The sequence below is a fragment of the Eleutherodactylus coqui genome, chromosome 2 (genome assembly GCF_035609145.1).
Source record: "Eleutherodactylus coqui strain aEleCoq1 chromosome 2, aEleCoq1.hap1, whole genome shotgun sequence".
Lineage (NCBI taxonomy): Eukaryota > Metazoa > Chordata > Amphibia > Anura > Eleutherodactylidae > Eleutherodactylus > Eleutherodactylus coqui.
The window spans coordinates 258,646,038-258,667,467 of NC_089838.1; the positions used below are offsets into that span (position 1 = coordinate 258,646,038).

Sequence of the window (21,430 nt, forward strand, 5' to 3'; positions counted from 1 at the left end):
CTGACCTGCAGGAAGCATGTGCGATGTCTCACCGCTAGTGTTTCATATACTATATGAAACACTAGTAGCGAGATATTGCGCATGCGTGCTAAAGCAGGCTGCCAAGGATCCGGCATTCCCTGTAAGGCAGTGAACGCTATGTCACTCATAGTGTTCACTGCCCTGCGGGAAGCAGAATGCTGGTAATGTACACTTCATCACAGGAAGAAGAGAATGCGGCCGGCTGGAGCTGAGGTGACCCGGGGGACTGGATGAGCCAGGAGAAGATGGGTGAGGAGGAGATGTGGTAAGAAGGCTGCCTAGGGAGGAATAGGTAAGTATTGATTTTTTTTTTCCAATGAGAAAACCCCTTTATGGTACTACATACAGTTTAGCATATTTAACTATAGTTGGCTTACAATGCATCAGTGCACAGGGGAGTATCTCCACAGCATAAAAGCTCCCAGTCGGGCACTCTCGTGTCAGCGGCAGCGGCAGCTGCACTGACCCCTCTAGGAGCCAATGACAGCTGCAGGGGAAGGGAGGTATACGATATACGCATGTCAGAAGAAGCACAAAGGGTGGATTCACACGGGCGTCGGAGTTTTTAACTTTCACTGCCGGCGACGTAAAAATGCATGAATGGGCACACAAATCTAATGTTTGTGCGCCCGTTCAGAAGGCCCGGCGCATATACGACCGAGGCTGCAGTGGTATTGGGCGGGGGGAGACAGTTTATATCTGCTAAACTGTGTCTCCCCCTTCCCTCCCCCTCGCCGTCTCTCAGCAAGGAGGAAGGATGAGGCGGGAGCTTGTGTGCAAAGCTCCAGCCCCCTCTCCGCCCCTTGTCGCAGCCAGCAGTGGGGGGCGGAGCTTAGCTCAGCCCCCATCTCACCCTCTTCCATTGCAAACAGCTGTCAAGGGGCGGAGAGGAGCAGGGAAGAGGGTGGGAGTTTAGCAGTCACGCTGCTAAACTCCCTCCCACCTCCCTTTTCCAGCAGCTAGCATAGGCTCCCATAAGAGTACATGCAGTCGCCGCCAGAGTAAAAGCCCCAGGCCGAAATGCACTATCTTCGCCGTCCAGGCGCTTTTACACCGTGGAAATATGCCCACATGCACTGATGCATTGTAAACCAATGCATCAGAGGGGCAACGTATATCGGCCAGGCATGAAAACACAGCTGATATATGCCTGTGTGAATCCAGCCTCAATGAAGCAATTAATATCCAATGCTTTGCATGGTCTCTTTTTATGTGCGACTTTTTTACACACCGAAATACCTGCGTAAATACGGTCGTCTGAATAAGCCCCGACACTTAATTAAGTGCAAAAGTGGTGATTAAATAAATATTTAATATAAAAATTGTACTTTCCGTACAGTTTCAGTTTAATAAAATAATAAAAAGGGGAAAAAAACATATTAGTATAAATTTAAATTCAAAGCAAATTAAAAAGTTATGTCTGTTAAACCACGAAAATCACTGAAAAGTTTCTGGTTGTTCAAGATTAGTGGGCAGATTCAGCTCGCTATGTCTGCATATTTCTGGAGAAGTCTGTACTAGTTCCCAGCACTTCTTCCTTATATCACACCTGCTGCCTTCATACCTGCGACACTCTCAAGAAACTTGAACCTGTGCTCTGCAGTCAGCCATTCAGCTCCAGTGTCACATATTCTGCAGTGCTATGTGACACTGAGAAGGATCCGGGCTATCAATTGGCTGTAAGGAGCGAGGCAGGGCTGCTAATAACAGGGAAGTGGTTAGACTGGGAGTCTCGCTGCACCCTGATCTCAGCCACCTTTGGGGACTGGTCGAAGGATCAGAAGTAGGACAAGAGCATTCAGCACCTTGGGGGGATCTTGTGCATTCTTGCAAGCCACAGCTACGCAGCAGGAAGTGTTTGCATTGAACATGTCTCTGCATCTCCTGGTCAGATGACTGTTCAACCCTATGACAATCTAGCATTCAGCTTTTGTGCTTCCCCTTATAATCTAACTACAACGCATTGTGTTCTCGTCTTGTTTCGATGACAGACAGCAGTGACTTTTTCCAAGCAGCTGGCCAAAGCTCCTTCTGGAAGCCACAAGATCATCTTGTCATCTGCCTAGCAAGTATTACATTTTTGCAACTAAGCCGTAGCTGTGCCAAACTTAGCGCAGGCCTCTCTGAAGTGTTTTTGCCCCCTTAAACCCAACATTTTTTTAAATTTTTCCAGTCTTCTCTAAAACATATTATAAACTTTTCTTCTTTTTTTTCTAAGAAAAAGTTTGCACCTAAACTTAGTTTTTGGTGTTTTTTTTCGAAGGGCTTCCATGACCGCATTCTAATCATGTGCCATGTTGCAGCTTGAGTATTTTGTGGGCAAAAAATGGTGAGGGGAGTTCTTATGAGCATTGTGCTTGACAATGAAAGGACAAATGGCTACGCCGCAGGAGAGTCTGTATCTGGAGAGGTGATTCTGGAACTGTCGGAAGATATTCAGGTGTTAGGGCTTCACCTACGTGCACACGGGGGAGCATTCGCAGCTCTTACGGTGAACAGAGGAGAATGGGTTGAATGTCTTAATGAGAAGATTACCATACTGGCAGCATCCACAGGTGAGAAGCCCGAATGGAGGAATATGCTTTGTAAGCTTTGGACATAAAACTTAAAGGGGGAAACGAAAATTTATGTTGCAAGTGTAAGCGGGTGGGCTGGGTCCTCTATGTATATCTGCTACCCATTTGAACTCTACATTGGTTCTATATTCATATAAACAAAGCTTAACTGTACTTCATGCAAACTTTTCACATGTCATAGGGACCTGCAAAAGTTTTAATCGGTGGGCTTCAAGTTCTGAGACTCCCATTGATTGCTAGACCAAAGCAGAAGTACGCATCCTAGCAGAGACAGCGCTTGGATGGGCGCTTCTTAGGCCGGATTCACACAAGTGTATGCGTAATTGTGCCTTGTTATCGCGTATGGTACGCTGGGTATGTGCATGCACAGCTATGTTTTTTACTATACTTTTTGCGCACACAAATCATGCTCATTTGCTCATGCAAAAACACCCACAGCCACAGTGCCTAATTTAGTTTAGTCCCGTATTTTTTGTGCGACGGAATTGCACATGCAAAATACGCAGTTCAGAACGAACCCATCAAAATCAGTTGGTTTTATGTACTGCGAATTGCGCACGCAAATACCGTCGTGTGAATCCGGCCTTAGGATTTATTCTAGCAGCCAGTGGAGGTCTCCGCATCCAGATGACCACCAATTAAAAGTTTTAACAGGTCCTTATAAGAAGTCAAAAGTTTGTTTAAAGTACAGTTACACTTTAATAACAGGGATTTCCACAACAGGAGTAAAAGCCCACAATATCAGTAAGGCCCCCTGTCCACGGGCGTGATTTCGCCGGCGGTAAATCGCCGGCGAATCAGGCCGTCTGAAAGCGCCGGCCCGTGTCCACGAGCAAAGAATCATTGCAATTCTCTGCTCGCCACCGGCAATTCGCAGCATGCTGCAAATTGCTGCGATTCTCCGCGGTCAGCCTATCTGTTAGATAGGCTGTCTGCGGAGATCCGTCTGCCGACTCCTGCTCCCGGGAGGCGGAGATCCGCTGCGGGACACCGCAACGCCCGTGGACAGGGAGCCTGCTGAATGCACACGGCCGGGTGGGATCCCACAGCGGAATCTGACCCTATGCCGGGCTGGTGACCCCTGCATACCTGTCCGGATTCTTGTTATCTGTGCGCAGTACAGATAATGCCGCGCCGACGCTAGGCGATGACGCGAATCCCGCGGCCCTTGTGCTACGGATTCCGCTTTGCAAATACGCCCATGTGCATTCGGCCTAAAGTTTCCATTAATAACTTTTTTTCCTATATGTACCCTTTACCTGTGTGTTTTTGGGTAAACATCTCTTACATGCTGACTTATGACTGTGATCATTTATTATTTATTTATTATAGCATTGGTTCACTGCATTTATAAGGCCGGCTTCACACAGACATATTTTTAATGGGTTCATTCAAATTTCCGTATTTTTCACACGCCTTTCGTTCACACAAAAAAAATAGAACATGCTCTTTCTTTCTACGTATTTGGGCACCAAAGATCCCCATAAGGGCTTATTCATACAGGCATATATCGGCCGGGTTTTCATGCCCCAGCAGATATACGCTGACCATCTGATGCATTGGTTTACAATGCATCAGTGCACAGGGGCGTATCTCCGCAGCGTAAAAGCGCCTGGTTGGGCGCGTGCACGTCGGCAGCAGCAGCTGCATAGATTCCTATGAGAGCCAATGACAGCTGCAAGAGAAGGGAGGTGGGAGGGAGTTTAGCAGTGTGACTACTAAACTCTGTTCCCCTTCTCTTCTCCTCTCCGCCCCTTGCCGCTGTTTGCAATCGGAAGGCTGGCAAGGGGCGGAGCTAAGTCCCATGCATCACATTATATATGCTCGTGTAAATAAGCCCTAAAAGACAATGGAGGGGGCAAAAAGTACAGTAAAATACACCGATGCACATACAAAAAAGTATTGTTCATTCCACAAAGATACAACACTTAGGTGCCGCAAATCCGCTTATGCTGGTATGAAACTCGCCTAAGGGCTCCTTCACACGAGTGTTTGTGCAAGCTACAGTGCAGTGTATTTGCGCTGTAAATGAGGTTGATTAGTACGCGTATCGGGCCATTTTGATGTACTTTTTGTGCAATTAAGGCATGTTCATTTGCGTGCAGCAGACGAACACGTCCTGATATAAGTGAGTATATAGTGTACTGAGGTTCAGAGGTGTTTTTTTCACAGAATCGCGCAGCATATTGTGGCACATATATAAACCTATAAACTTTTATGGGGAACTTTAATGCACAAAACCGAGCACAAAAACTGAAGATGTGTACGAACTCATTGATATCAATGGGTTCTATTCTCTGCGTATTGTGTGCACAAATACACCCGTGTGAAGGAGCCCTAAGAGTACAGTAATGGTCTGGCCTCACTGGCATGATGCTTTCCTTGCATAACAGAAGACCTGACGCTATGACAGATCTGAACAGTGACCAATAGATCCCATGGAGTTATAATGGGATGTGTTGAGTGGTCTATTGAGGGTCAGCTGTTGTAACTGTAATGTAACTCAAGGGTCTGCACCAGCGCAGGTTTTGGTGCTGATTGGATTTGGCCGTGGACAGAAGACCCAAATTCACGTGGATTTCAGGGCAGCGATGGGAAGTACACTGAGTGGGTTTGGCTTCATCTATTATGTGTTTAGTGTTTTAGTCAAGTTATGTAAACAGTGGAACAGTATTAGAATTGCTGACACGGCTTAGTTCACACTTGAGTTAACCGGTCTGTTGGGATTCATGAAGCCAAGAGCAGTGCAGTCCACAGCACTATCCGATTGCCAAAATGGACTCAAGAAGGATTTTTTCCCCTAAATGGGGAAAATTGGCTTCTACCTCATTGGGATTTTTATTGGCCTTCCTCTGGCTCAACATTGGGGGGTAATAGGCTGAACAGGATGGACATATGTGTTTTTTCTGCCTTACATACTATCACTGGCGTAACTATTTGGCATGCAGGGGATGCGGCTGCACCCGGGCCCCGGAGCCTTATGGGGCTCATTAGGCCTCTGTTCTCTATATACGGAGCCCAGTACTATGAATAAAGCATTACAGTTGGGGGCCTTGTTACAGGTTTTGCATTGGGACCCAGAAGCTTCAAGTTACGCCTCTGTGTTAGGCTGCCTGTCAAGAGGCGATAATCCGCTTGCCATAAATCGCCCACGGATGACGCTCTGTAAAGCGGGATTTAAATTGTGGCATGCTGCGATTCTCTATGGTGAGCCTGTCTATTAGATAGGCTCATCTCGGAGACCTGTCAGTGCTCCCCCCTCCTCCCCTGCGGCGGAATATCGCTAGCGATATTCCGCCTTGGCTGTCGACAGAGGGCCATAAGGGGTTAAGAGAAGTTGGAGGGGGGTGGGGCCCAAAATAAACTTTTGCACCTGGACCCATGGGTCTTTAGCTACTCCCCTGCATACTATGCTACTAGTTTGCTATGACAGATACCAGAACCCTACTGATCCCCTTATAATAAGGCCAGTGGCTTCACACTGGCATGTGTTTCACAGCCCAATATGGCCCTTGCAATCCATGTGAAAAACATGGAAACAGCCTCACATCACTGCAGCGCTGAGGGATTTCCCCACTGTGGCTGTCACAGCCGCCACAGAGGATCGTGGATTTCTCCCATCATTTTTAATAGGGCCGGCGCTGCTGCCACCAGCCCCATTGAGAACACTGTGTGATATCGCTGAAAGATAGGACATGCTGCGATTTTTGTTTGTTTTTATTGTCTTCTGCACAGTATTGGATCGCGGTGCCATGCAGGAAAAAAAATCGCCAATGTGAATGAATCCATTCAAAAGAATGGGTTTCAAATCTGTGCGTCTCGAAACGCACAAATCTCGCACAATTTTCTCACCAGTGTGAAGCCGGCCTAAAAGGGATATGTTAGGATTTGCTGCTATATGTTCGAAACCGGCGCTGGCATAATTGTCATGGCTACATTAAAAACAGAAGTCAAGAGACTAGTGTGAGCACGAGTGTCAGCTCGAGTGTCAGCTCAGTTAGGCTGGCTTCACAGGAGTGTATTTATGTGCGCAGTACGCAGTGAATAGAATGATTGATTTCAATAGGTTTGTTCACATGTGCGTATTTTTCGTACGCATTTCAGTTACGCGAAACAAATCACAGCTCTATTTTTCTGCCCATTTGCGCACCAAAAGTCCCTGTAGAAGTCAATGAGGATACACAAATGCACACACAATACATCAGGAAATGCGTAGAACACTGCGCAATTGTGCAGGAAAAAGAACAGCACTTGGACTCATTAGACTAATTATAGCTGAGAACATTGGTGCATATTTCTTTGCCCACGTGATTGCGTGTGACTTGCGCTTGCAAAAAGTACAGTAAAGTACGCTGATTGTGTGAATCCAGCTTTAGGCCGCCTGCAGAAGGGCAGAAATTCTGTCCCCGCAGAATTTCCGCCCCTGGACGCCTGCATAGGATTGCATTCCAGTATGCAATCCTATGCAGACGGACGCGGTTTGTCTGCGCGAAAGCACGCGCAGAAAACAAACCGCGGCATGCTCTATTTCTGTGCGGGGCTCGCAGAAACATCACTCGCCAGCCTCTGGCTCCGGTCTGCGCATGCGCCAGCTGCCCAGCAGCCGGCACATGAAAGAGACGGAGCTGCGAGAGCAGGTGAGTTCCGCGCTGCTCTCTGCAGGCGCTTGGGTCGGGTCCTCGCAGCCGGATCCGACCCAGTCATCTGCAGGCGGCCTTAGGCTACTTTTACATGGGCAAGCACGATATCGGCCCGAGAAACCCAGCCTAATATCGTGTTTGTCAACGTGCGTTTTACCCATGGATTAGAGGCTCTTTTCATGCAAAAATGCCTCGCATCACTTGCAAATTGCGATCCTGTGGCGCTTGTTTCACGCTCATCAGAGGATGGGCCGGTTTTTCCCCTTGATTCCAATGGCAAACATAACATCACACAGCATGCAAAGTGTTTGACTGTCCCGTTGAAAACAATGGATAATGCATTCCGAGGGACATGGAAAAAATAGGACATGCAGCGACTTTTACCTTGCAGCATCGCTCTTGTGTATTGATATCAATAGGAAACCTCGCATCGCGCTCACACGGCATGCAAGAGCTATTCAATGCATTAAAAAGTCCCAATGAAATCAATGCATTCCAAGTGAAAGATAGAGCATGACACAATTTTTTTTCACGCGCCGCGATGCGGTATGGGAAAGCATCACTCATGTATACGAGTCCATTCAAAATTTGCGCTAATGTGAAGGTAGCATCAGTCTTTAGCAGCAGAAATTCTACTGCAGATTTTTGCACAATTCCGCTGCAAGATCCACATGTGTTTTGTGCAGATTTGTATTGGATTTTACTGTGCATTTGCTGATTGCAAAGGGCAAATTCAGCTGTGCAGATCTGCAGCAAACAACTGGCTGGCTGCATCCCGTGGATGCGGGTAAAAAAAAATTGCGACAGATCATATCTTTGAGTGTGCCCTTGCATTGTATCTCCCATTGTTTTCAATGGGGCCGGCGGCATCATTGCACCCTGTGCTAGGTGCACGCTGTGTGATGCAAGGTTTTCCCATTGAAAACAATGGGAGAAACTCTGCGAACCTCCGCCGCGGATGTTCTCTTTTGTCAAGCTTTTAAAAACTCTAGTTAGTAATATTTGTTCTATGGAAAGATGAGTTCCAATTACTATGGCCGCCATCACAATTTCCATATGAGTTATCACCCAGCTTTTCCAGACACTGCAAATAGTAATGACCATAGTCCTAACTAAACCGATGTGCCAACCAGGATTCTTGGAATCTTAGGTGATAATACCTATGAATGGCAATGACTGCCATAATGGTGGTCAACAGCTTTGCCAGGAACTGATATATATTAGAGACGGCACATCATTTTGACAAGAGGGGAGAACCCAAGGCCTAATGTCCATGGGCAGATCAGATTCCGCATGTGGATTTCTACAGCGGGAGACCTGCAGGAACCATTTGCAGAAGACCACGGATGTAATGATTTTTTTGCAGATCATCAGCATGGAAAAATATCCACAACCCCACCTCCCAGCCTTTTTCCCACCTCCCTAATTGATTTTAACCTTCAAATCCGCAGTGCATCCGCAATAGTATTTGCGGATGCACTGCGGATCTTCTGCACCCATTGACTACGGCCCAATGTCCACAAGGAGATTTGATTTGCGATAGTCACGCAAATCATGCTAGCCATAGAGAAGCATGGGCGTCGGAAAATGGATTTAGAATGCGGATTTGTTTTGTGGACCAATGTCAGAAGAGTTGTCTAAAGACTCTTCTGATATTGACTTGCAGGAATGCTGCCTTCCAATAGGTGGCGCTGCAGAAGTGTTGTTCCATCTTACCTATTTGAATAGTTCCCAAAGGAGCATGAATGGCCTTAAGGCTGCATTCAGACGAACGTATATCGGCTCGGTTTTCACGCTGAGCCGATATACGTTGTCCTCGTGTGCAGGTGGGGAAGGATGGAAGAGCCAGGAGCAGGAACTGAGCTCCCGCCCCCTCTCTGCCTCTTCTCCGCCCCTCTGCACTATTTGCAATGAGAGGAGGCGGAATGGGGGCGGGGCTCCACCCCTGTCCCGCCTCTCCACATTGACAGTTTGTCCGCCAGGGTCCTGTGGTATAGCATCACTTTCGAACCCCTTTCCTCTTCGGGTATGAGAGTGGAAAGGTTCTCCTTATACCGTGGGTCGAGCAGTGTGTACACCCAGTAGTCCGTAGTGGCCAGAATGCGTGTAACGCGAGGGTCACGAGAAAGGCATCCTAACATGAAGTCAGCCATGTGTGCCAGGGTACCTGTACGCAACACATGGCTGTCCTCACTAGGAAGATCACTTTCAGGATCCTCCTCCTCCTCCTCCTCAGGCCATACACGCTGAAAGAATGACAGGCAAGCAGCATGGGTACCCTCAGCAGTGGGCCAAGCTGTCTCTTCCCCCTCCTCCTCATCCTCCTCATGCTCCTCCTCCTCCTCCTCAACGCGCTGAGATATAGACAGGAGGGTGCTCTGACTATCCAGCGACATACTGTCTTCCCCCGCCTCTGTTTCCGAGCGCAAAGCATCTGCCTTTATGTTTTGCAGGGAACTTCTCAAGAGGCATAGCAGAGGAATGGTGACGCTAATGATTGCAGCATCGCCGCTCACCATCTGGGTAGACTCCTCAAAGTTTCCAAGGACCTGGCAGATGTCTGTCAACCAGGCCCACTCTTCTGTAAAGAATTGAGGAGGCTGACTCCCACTGCGCCGCCCATGTTGGAGTTGGTATTCCACTATAGCTCTACGCTGCTCATAGAGCCTGGCCAACATGTGGAGCGTAGAGTTCCACCGTGTGGGCACGTCGCACAGCAGTCGGTGCACTGGCAGATGAAACCGATGTTGCAGGGTGCGCAGGGTGGCAGCGTCCATGTGGGACTTGCGGAAATGTGCGCAGAGTCGGCGCACCTTTCCGAGCAGGTCTGACAAGCGTGGGTAGCTTTTCAGAAACCGCTGAACCACCAAATTAAAGACGTGGGCCAGGCATGGCTCGTGTGTGAGGCTGCCGAGCTGCAGAGCCGCCACCAGGTTACGGCCGTTGTCACACACGACCATGCCCGGTTGGAGGCTCAGCGGCGCAAGCCAGCGGTCGGTCTGCTCTGTCAGACCCTGCAGCAGTTCGTGGGCCGTGTGCCTCTTCTCTCCTAAGCTGAGTAGTTTCAGCACGGCCTGCTGACGCTTGCCCACCGCTGTGCTGCCACGCCGCGCGACACCGACTGCTGGCGACGTGCTGCTGCTGACACATCTTGATTGAGAGACAGAGGTTGCGTAGGAGGAGGGTGGTTTAGTGGAGGAAGCATACACCGCCGCAGATACCACCACCGAGCTGGGGCCCGCAATTCTGGGGGTGGGTAGGACGTGAGCGGTCCCAGGCTCTGACTCTGTCCCAGCCTCCACTAAATTCACCCAATGTGCCGTCAGGGAGATATAGTGGCCCTGCCCGCCTGTGCTTGTCCACATGTCCGTTGCTAAGTGGACCTTGGCAGTAACCGCGTTGGTGAGGGCGCGTACAATGTTGCGGGAGACGTGGTCGTGCAGGGCTGGGACGGCACATCGGGAAAAGTAGTGGCGACTGGGAACTGAGTAGCGCGGGGCAGCCGCCGCCATCATACCTTTGAAAGCCTCCGTTTCCACAACCCTATACAGCAGCATCTCCAGGCTGACAAATTTGGCTATGTGCACGTTTAACGCTTGAGCGTGCGGGTGCGTGGCGGCGTACTTGCACTCCAACACTTGCGCTAGCGACGGCTGGACGGTGCGCTGAGAGACATTGGTGGATGGGGCCGAGCACAGCGGAGGTGAGGGTGTGGGTGCAGACCAGGAGACGGTAGTGCCTGTGTCCTGAGAGGGGGGTTGGATCTCAGTGGCAGGTTGGGCACAGTGGGAGAGGCAGCAGTGCAAACCGGAGGCGGCGAACGGCCTTCGTCCCACCTTGTGGGGTGCTTGGCCATCATATGTCTGCGCATGCTGGTGGTGGTGAGGCTGGTGGTGGTGGCTCCCCGGCTGATCTTGGCGCGACAAAGGTTGCACACCACTGTTCGTCGGTCGTCTGCACTCTCAGTGAAAAACTGCCAGACCTTTGAGCACCTCGGCCTCTGCAGGGTGGCATGGCGCGAGGGGCGCTTTGGGAAATGGTGGATTATTCGGTCTGGCCCTGCCTCTACCCCTGGCCACCGCACTGCCTCTTCCAACCTGCCTGCTGCTGCACTTGCCTCCCCCTCTGAAGACCTGTCCTCAGTAGGCATAGCAAACCAGGTGGGGTCAGTCACCTCATCGTCCTGCTGCTCTTCCTTCGAATCCTCTGTGCACTCCTCCCTTGGACTTACTCCAATTACTACTACCTGAGTGATAGACAACTGTGTCTCATCGTCATCGTCCTCCTCACCCACTGAAAGCTCTTGAGACAGTTGCCGGAACTCCCCAGCCTCATCCCCCGGACCCTGGGAACTTTCCAAAGGTTGGGCATCGGTCACGACAAACTCCTCCGCTGGGAGAGGAACCATTGCTGGCCATTCTGGGCAGGGGCCCGGGAACAGTTGTTGGGAGTCTGCCCGCTCCTCAGAATGTCTCATTGTAATGGAGTGAGGAGGCTGGGAGGAAGGAGGAGCAGCAGCCAGAGGATTCAGAGTTGCAGCAGTGGACGGCGCAGAACTCTGGGTGGTCGATAGATTGCTGGATGCACTTTCTGCCATCCATGACAGGACCTGCTCACACTGCTCATTTTCTAATAAAGGTCTACCGCGTGGACCCATTAATTGTGAGATGAATGTGGGGACGCCAGAAACGTGCCTCTCTCCTAATCCCGCAGCAGTCGGCAGTGATACACCTGGATCAGGAGCTCGGCCTGTGCCCACACCCTGACTAGGGCCTCCGCGTCCTCGCCCGCGTCCACGTCCTCTAGGCCTTCCCCTACCCCTCAGCATGCTGTATTACCAGTAGTGCAGAAACAGAACGCTGTAATTAAATGTGCCGCTTATTGGCCTGTGGTTGGAGGCTGACTTCCCTTACGGAACGCACAGCAGAGCCAGGAAACAATTTTGCGCACGCCTGTAGTGAGACGTAGGTGCGTATGACTGAGCTAGTGGAATTCACAGCGCAGAAGCAGTCAAGTTGCCAAAGGCCAGTAGTAGGCCTTAAGTATTTTGCTTCTATTTTTTTTAAAATGCTGAGCTGATACAGCAGACAGATACTGTAGGCAGCGTATAATATTATGCATACTGTTTCCCTCTGGCGGGATGACGGCGATCATGTAACAGAGACAGCAGATCCAGGAAACAATTTTGCGCAAGCCTGCTGTAACGCTTAGCTGCGTATTAATTAGGACTACAACCCCCAGCAGATAGATACTGTAGGCAGCGTATAATATTATGTATACTGTTTCCCTCTGGCGGGATGACAGCACTGATGTAACAGAGACAGCAGATCCAGGAAACAATTTTGCGCAAGCCTGCTGTAACGCTTAGCTGCGTATTAATTAGGACTACAACCCCCAGCAGATAGATACTGTAGGCAGCGTATAATATTATGTATACTGTTTCCCTCTGGCGGGATGACAGCGATCATGTAACAGAGACAGCAGATCCAGGAAACAATTTTGCGCAAGCCTGCTGTAACGCTTAGCTGCGTATTAATTAGGACTACAACCCCCAGCAGATAGATACTGTAGGCAGCGTATAATATTATGTATACTGTTTTCCTCTGGCGGGATGACGGCAATCAACTTTTTGGAAAAAGCCCACTGCGTATATAGCCTGACTATCTCTTTCCCTGCCTCACCAGTACTGCCCCTATACTCTGTACAATGACTGCAGACTGCGGACGCAATGATCTGCACGGCCGATATACAAAAAAATAATTGTGCAACACTGCTAAAAGCAGCCTCAACAGTACTGCACACGGTCAGATGTGGCCCTAAGAAGGACTGTTGGGGTTCTTGAAGCCTAAAATCACTCCTAACACTCTCCCTATAGCAGCTCCGGCACCAGCAGCACTTTCCCTGATCTATGTCAGAATGCATCTGTGGCGAGCCGCGGGAGGGGCCGATTTATATACTCGGGTGACACCTGATCTCGCCAGCCACTCACTGCAGGCTGGTGGTATAGGGCTTGAACGTTGCAGGGGGAAGTTGTAATGCCTTCCCTGTCTTTCTATTGGCCAGAAAAGCGCGCTAACGTCTCAGAGATGAAAGTGAAAGTAACTCGAACATCGCGTGGTGCTCGTCACGAGTAACGAGCATCTCGAACATGCTAATACTCGAACGAGTATCAAGCTCGGACGAGTACGTTCGGTCATCTCTACCTGTAACTTTTTTATTTTTTGATGTACGAAGCTCTATGAGGGCTTATTTTTTGCAAGACGAGCTGTAGGTTTTATTGGTACCATTTTGGGGTACATACGGCTTTTTTGATCACTTTAATTGCGTTTTTAGTGAGGCAAAATGCTAAAAATTAGCATTTTGCCTCAGTTTTTTAGCGTTTTTTTACGCTTTTTTCCGTGCACAGTTAAAAGCATGTACAACTTATTGTACTCTACGTAACGGACGCTACAATACCAAATATGTGGGGTTTTAATTTTTTTCTGCTAATCTGAGAAAAAGTATTTAAAAGAGGTTTTTTTCCTTTTTTTTTACATTTTTTTTAATTCATTTTTTTTATCTTTTTTTTTTTTACAACATTTGTGACCCTCTGGGGGACTTTCACCACAGCCCTGATGATCGCTGTTATAAGGCATGGCAGAGCTACTGCCCTGCCATTAGAGATGAGCGAGCATACTCGTCTGAGCTTGATACTCGTTCGAGTATTAGGGTGTTCGAGATGCTCGTTACTCGAGACGAGTACCATGCGATGTTCGAGTTACTTTCATTTTCTTCCCTGAGAAATTTGCGCGCTTTTCTGGCCAATAGAAAGACAGGGAAGGCATTACAACTTCCCCCTGCAACGTTCAAGCCCTATACCACCCCCCTGCAGTGAGTGGCTGGCGAGATTAGGTGTCACTCGAGTATTAAAATCTGCCCTCCCGCGGCTCGCCACAGATGCCTTCTGACATAAATCAGGGAAAGTGCTGCTGCTGGTGCTGCTGCTATAGGGAGAGCGTTAGGAGTTATTTAAGGCTTCAAGAACCCCAACGGTCCTTCTTAGGCCATAGAAATCGCAGATCGCACCTATGTGCGATCTGCGATTCCTGTTCTCTTCTCTATATGCGCTCAATGGGGCCGGCGGGAGCAGCGCCGACCCCATTGAGAACATATAGAAGACAAATCATTCTTCTCTGCCACAGCAGTAACAGCTGTGGCAGAGAAGAACAATGTTTGCCCATTGAATTCAATGGAGCCGGCAATACAGCAGGTTCCACTGAAAGCAATGGGCTGCCGGCGATCGCGGGATGAATGGTCGGAAAGGGGTTAAATATATAAGCCCTTCCCTGCAATTCATCCAAAAATGTGTTACAATAAAAATATATACCGGCGTATAAGGCGACGGGGCGTATAAGACGACCCCCCAACTGTCACCTTATACGCCGGGAATACAGCGGAGCAAAGAATAAAAATCATTACTCACTTCTCCTGGCGTTCTGCGGCGCTGCTGCAGGCTGTCGCTCCCTCCTGGTCCCCGGCAGAGCATTGCTTTCTGGACACAGGGCTTGAAATCCCCGCCTCCAGAAAACACACGTGCCTTCAGCCAATCACAGCCAATGTGAGCACACTCTGCCATAGAGATAAATCGGGATATGGCACAGGAATGGGGAATTGGTTAAGTATGAAACATCGCTCCCCAGACTGCTTGTTTCCTCATCCTTGAGCCTTATAATGTAGTTTATGGGGCTCAAGGATGATGACAGGTTCTCTTTAATGTAAAGGTATGCTAGCCAATAGCTTAAAGGGGTTGTCCAGATTTAGTAAAACATGGCTGCTTTCTTATAAGTCCAATAGCGCAGGCCGTTTCATACCTCAGGGAGCAGTACACCAGAGTCGCACAGCTCATGGAGGTGCACAGACAATTCTAAAAATGGTATGCACATTTGTAATTCGTCTTTATGGTTGCTCCCGCAGCCTGCTACTTGATTAGGCCATAACTTGGAGTCCCCAGCTAGTAAGGGCGCCTTCACACTGGCGTTTTTCTCGCACTTTTTTTCACGCAAATTTCATGCGTTTTTTTAAACGTGAAAGTCAAAAGGACTTTCTAATGTTAAAAATGCATTGCATCGCACAAAAATCACAATGCGTTTTTAACATTAGAAAGTCCTATTGACTTTTGCATAAAAAAACCCCATCAAAATCACGTGAAAAAAATGTGCGAGAAAAATGCCAGTGTGAAGGCACCCTAAGGCAAGTCTGCATGAAATCTTAAGATCCTGAACCACCTTTTAATGCCATCAAGGCAAGGGCTCTTGGGAAAAGTCTAATCGGACCCCGGTGAGCATGATACGTAGGCTTTTAAGGAGTTACTTTCATTGTTGGAACAGGATTTGCAGCTTCCTGGACTGGATTAGATGCATTTCAGTGACAGTATGTGCAGACCCAACCTTTCATGTTGTGTGTGACACTGTGATATTGGAGTACCAGGCTCCGACATACGGTAGTAGGTTACCCATTGAAACCGAATATGCTACTGCTAATTATAGTCCCAGTATTACAGAGAACCAGCATCTTATTACATATAGAAGGATGTAAGGCACGCACGCACATACAGGGCCGTGTAGCTGCTTTAGCCTTTCAGTAATAATGCTTCAGCTTCCTTCTAATACTTGTGTCAGTTAAGAAGAAGAAATTATGTATCCATAAGTAACTTATTTCTAGTTTAAAAATAAATAATTTCTGCCACATTTTCCTACCACCTTTCTCTACTAGGGCATTAATTCAAAGAGTTGTTAGGCCCCCTGTCCACGGGCGTTGCTGTATCCCACGGCGAATATCAGCCGTGGAAGCTGCCGCCCGGTAGCAGGAGCTGGCACACAGTTCTCCGCAGGTCAGCCTATCTGACAGGCTGAGCACGCAGAATTCGGACAATTCTCTGCTCGTGGACACGCTATGGAAAGCTTCAATCGGCGTGATTCACCGGCAAAATCACTGCCGTGGACAGGGGGCCTTAGTATAAGGCCTGTTTCACACAGGCTTCAAAATCGCGAGATTTTCAATGCTTTCCAATGGTTTCTTTCAGGCTACAAAACCTCTCATGTGAAAGAACCCATTGGAAACCATGAGCTTCACAGACATGCGTTGCATCACTAGAAAATTGTGCTATTTTGTAGCCCGTGTGAAACAAGCCTAAATGTTTGCTATTGTATAAATGAATAAAGGAAGCTGCAGCGTAACCCGCCACAAAGACAGAGATGGGGAGGAAGTCTTTCCCCTTTCTAAGGGCTCCTTCAGACTGGCAATCGCGTCTTTGTTCCTGCAATTTTTCTTTGCTTAGATGGCAACACAAATATCTTATCCAGGAAACGTACAAACTGCAGTAACGAGAAGAGATGAGCATCTCTCAACTCAAATCTCGGGTTTGCCTGGGGGTCTGCAATGATTTGGGGTTTTGTATTAGTTTAGGGGGCTAGACATGTATTTTGGGGTCTGCTATGAATTCTGTATTCATTTTGGGGTGTAATGTAGGGGTCATATGCATTATTTGCAACTTAAATGCTTCAGGCTTGGGGCATGCCCTATATAAATGGATGGGGCATATGTAAAATAATGTTGTACTTCTAGTACCAGTTAGGCTGCCTGTCCACGGGCGTTGCGGTATCCCGCGGTGGATCTCCGCCGCCCGGGAGCAGGAGCCAGCAGACATATCTGACAGTTAGGAGAAGCGCGGCAAATCACAGCATGCTGCGATTTACCGGCCGCGAGCGGAGAATCGCTATGATTCTCCGCTCGTGGACAGGGGGGCTGCACTTTCCATACCAGTGCTATTGAAAACGTGCACTACATTCCCGCGGCCGGACTATCGCCCCGGGGGACGCAATGCAATAACGCCCGTGGACAGGCAGCCTTAGGGTAGCAATACAGCAAGTTGTTACCGTAAGAATGATAGTTGTTTGTCTAACACTGGACTAGTCGATGAAAGACTAATGATTTGCCTGTGTAACCAGACAATAATACATCAACCAGCAACTATTTTTTAGGTTGGCTGAAATGAAGTGACAAGTGAATGAATTCTCACTCGTCACCTTGTTTGACCGTGTTTATACAGAACTCTCGCTTACATTGAATATATCAGATGATAGTTATCACGTGTAATCCCACCTATAATACAATGATCCATGGGATCTCAAAAGTTTGTAAATATCCTTTAAGGGTCCTATAGGGAGCTAAGTGTGGTACAGTAGAACTTCCGGGGACCAGTCTTGCAGCTGTATTACAGTTGTGTGGGACCAGCCTAGAGAATACGTTGCACCTATCTATCCTTCTTTAGGGTATGTTCACACAGGAAAATCTGCACCAAAATTCACATCAAATGGTACAGATTTTGATGTGGTTTTGAGTGTCAATCCGCACTACAGTCCATAGTACAAAATATGCTACGAATATAGGTGCGCATCAGCACCAAAAATACGCTAGGTGTGAACGTACCCTTGAGGCCAGCCTCACACTGGCGTGGGCGGTATCGGTACGTGTTTCACAGTCAGATATCGCCCTTGCAATCTATGTGAAACCTGCGAGGCATTTCCACTGGAAGACAGCTTTGCATCAATGCGGGGCTGAAGGATTTCCACGCCTCGGCAGAGGATGGCGGTGTTCTTTCATTGTTATCAATGGGGTCACGCTGCTACCGCCGGCCCCATTGAAGACAATAGGCGATATTGACAAAAGATAGGACATGTTGTGATTTTTTTTTTTTACCGTAGTCGGCGGTACCATGCAGTTAAACATCACAAATGTGAATCAACCCATTCAAAAGAGTGTGTTTCATATCTGTGCGAGATTTGTGCATCTCGCAACAATTTCTCGCACAATTTCCTTGCCATTGTAAAGGCCCCCTAAAACAGATGTACTTAAAACCCATGCCTGATGAGTACATTTCAACATGCAGTATTTTACTAAGTATATTCTGCTGCTATCATATTTGCAAAAACAAACATATAGTAGATTTTCAAGATACAGCAGAAGGCTAAATTAGCTTTTTGTCAACATTTTGCTTCGCTGTACTAAAGACAGGCCTTATAGGTGTGCAACTACCCCGGGCAAAGCACTCTTCTGGAGACCAAAGGGTAACGTAATACCCCCTCGCTCATCTGAGGCTCCCTCTGCTCTCATGTTCCCTGTGCTGTAATCACAGCCTGGCTATGCCCACTTTATGGAGCCGCAGGGATGGAAGATCTGCCATGTGAAGAGCAGAGGGAGCCTCAGCCGATTGAGGGGTGGGTAAGAGCTGTCATAGGGTGGGGAAGTGGAGGGGAACTAGCATAGTACATACTGAGGGGAGAGGGGTAAATACTGTGCAGGAAGAGGGGCTGGAGTGTAGGGGGCTATATCATACTATGTTATGGGGTATAGGACGTATACTGAGAGGGAGAGATACATATTCTAGGGGAGGGGAGAAGGGCTAGAATATTACATACTGTAGGGGGGATATGCCATACTCTGTATGTGTGTTAGGTGGAGAGATAAATTTGTGTGTAGGGAGAAATACAAACTGTGGGGGAGGATATTTAGGGCCCATTCACATGGCCAATTTTTATCTCCAAGTTTGTTACTGAGTAAACTTGGACAGAACTCGGACCCATTAAAACAAGAGGCAATGCCCACAAGCAATTTTTTTCTCAGACTGTTAGTCCATATGAAAAAAATTGTAGCATGTCCTATTCTGGTCTGATTCACAGATGAGAGTAAGACATGAAATGCCCACCACAAGAAGCTTGGGCACAGTTCGAGCTCTGCCATTGAATAAGACCTTACTTTGGGAGTGGAAGATAAACCACACTACAAAGCAAGATGGATAGATAGATGCAGAGGCGTAACTTGAAGCTCCTGGGCCCCAATGCCAAACCTGAAACTGGGCCCCCAACTATAATGCTTTATTCATAGTACTGGGCTCCCTATATGGAGAAGAGAGGCCTTATGGGCCCCCCAAGGCTCCTGGGCCCGGGTGCAACCGCATCCCCTGCATCCTCTATAGCTGCGCCCTTGGATAGATGTATACACACACGAGAGAAATTATACCGTGGGGAAAAATACATGTGGGAGTGATCTATACGCTATATACTATGGAGGTAAGTCTACTATGGGGAGATTTATACTGGGGGAAGAATGATAATACTACAAGAGTGAGATGATACCCGGGGTTTTACGTAGATAGCTTGGGGGATAATTAATACTGGGGTGGATAATGTTGGTGGGAGGGGAGAGATAATACGGGAGGGGCGGGAGAGTGATAATATCTGGGGTGAGGTATATAAGAGCAGTATATTAAAGAAAATTAAAGATAGGCAGACTATCTGTAAAGCTGGTTATTTTTCATTATTAATACATTGAGTCTATAAGAATACATTGTTTGCGACGGTGACATAGCCATTCATTTTTTTTTATTTTCTGTACTGGTTGTGTGTGTGGTGGTTGGGAGAGCTGGGGCTGGGGGGAACCTAAATAATTTCTGCGCAGAGCTCCGTCTAACCAAAGGCCGGCCCTGGCTGCACTCATTCTTGATTTAATGAGTAGACAACTTTAAATTGGGTTGCCTTCACATGTGGCAGCGAGTCTTTTGGGTCCCCAGTGATGGGTTGCAACAGCTACGCTCTACATCCCCTACAGCTCGGCCCCCATTATATACATTTCACTCATACTTCTAACTTTACACAGCTGAACTGAACTTTGCAATGGCATTCTACCTGCATGAATAGTGATAAACACATAGGGGGACATGAAACTGCAGAAAAGGAAAATTCTCTATTGCCTATAGTAACAATTCACAGTAGAGCTTTCATCTGTGCTGTCATTGATGGCTATGGACACTGTTTCATCAATCTGCACCATTGTATATCACACCCTAAGGTTCATCGGTTGTTACGCTTGGCAGCATTTTTTAGCAAAGCTAGTAGCTGAGTCAACATGGAAGTTGGTCATTTCGCAATAGATCTATCATAACAGTATGTGTATATGTACAATGTAACTATAGGTCACATTTTCTCTTCCTTGTTATTTTCGATGCTTCTATAACCCCTTTAAAGAGACTTTCTCAGCATCTTTTTGCACCTCTATCTGGGGCAGCATAAGGTAGTGTAGGGTACGCTGATTACAGTGATATGTCTGCTGGGTGTATCTGCTGTAGTTCTGGAGAAACTTGAATTTTATCAATAGCAGCACATGCATAGAGGACTACTGAAAAGTCCTGGATATTCATGAGCTGCAGGCTAGTCCCACCCTTCAGCTACTTATTGACTGCTGTCTGCCTATTGCAAAATTGCAAAATTATGAAGCCAATGGCTTCCAATGGCTCCATTCACATGTGCGATGTTTTAACGCTTGTGATGCGGCGTTAAAACCAAATCGCAGCATGTCCGTTCTTTTTGCGATCTCGCCATTGTTTCTAATGGGACTGGCGGGAGCAGTACCGGCCCCATTGAAATCATTGGGAGATGATCATGATCCTCTGCCACTGCTGTGACAGCAGTGGTAGGGCACTCTCCACAGTGATTATTTTGGGGGAGCTTGAAATATAAGCCCTATCCCAAAAATAATCCATAACTGTTGAAAAAAAAACAAATCACCTTAGAAGCGCTGTCATCTCCGGCGCATCTTTTAGCAGGTCCTCAGCACTTTTCTTCAGCTTCTGAGAGCTGTGACCAATCAGAGGCGGCGCTCAGCTGTCATTGAAAGGAGAAGCTGAAGAAGAGTGGCGGGGACCTGCTAGAAGACGCGCCAGAGATGACAGCGCTTCTACGGACAATTAGAGATTATTTTCGGGGTAGGGTTTATATTTAAACACACCTCCGCCTTCCCCAATAAAATCCATGTCAATCCCATCCCGATATCGCTCTCACCAGTGTTACCATAAGAAGTGATTGCATATTTTTGGGATATGCATTCACTACCTGATCAGTGGATGTCCAACTGGTGGCACGGTCAACAATACGTAGAACAGAAGAACCACAATGCTACTTAAAGCGACCCTCTGGTTTGGGGACAAAACTCTGTCCGGGGACCAGAGAAGGGGGAGCTGGTATATTACCTGTAGTTGATTGTGTTGGCCGTCATTCGGTTCTGCCTGTTCGGGTGGCATTTTCAAATGACCAAAGTGGCCACTGATATATTCAAAGTACACAATGCACTACTATGTGATTGGCCAGCAGTAGTGTTGAG

General features: G+C 47.9%; 1 protein-coding gene across 1 annotated transcript in view; it reads left to right on the top strand.

The window, feature by feature from the left end:
• Nucleotides 1–1,719: 1,719 nt before the first annotated feature.
• ARRDC4 (arrestin domain containing 4) overlaps nucleotides 1,720–21,430 on the top strand; it is a 59,527-nt gene continuing 39,816 nt past the window's right edge. The window contains exons 1-2 of the mRNA XM_066592839.1: nucleotides 1,720–2,090; nucleotides 2,285–2,576. Of these exons, the coding sequence (XP_066448936.1) occupies nucleotides 2,348–2,576 (229 nt within the window). The 5' untranslated portion in view covers nucleotides 1,720–2,090; nucleotides 2,285–2,347. The remainder of the gene's footprint in view (nucleotides 2,091–2,284; nucleotides 2,577–21,430) is intronic.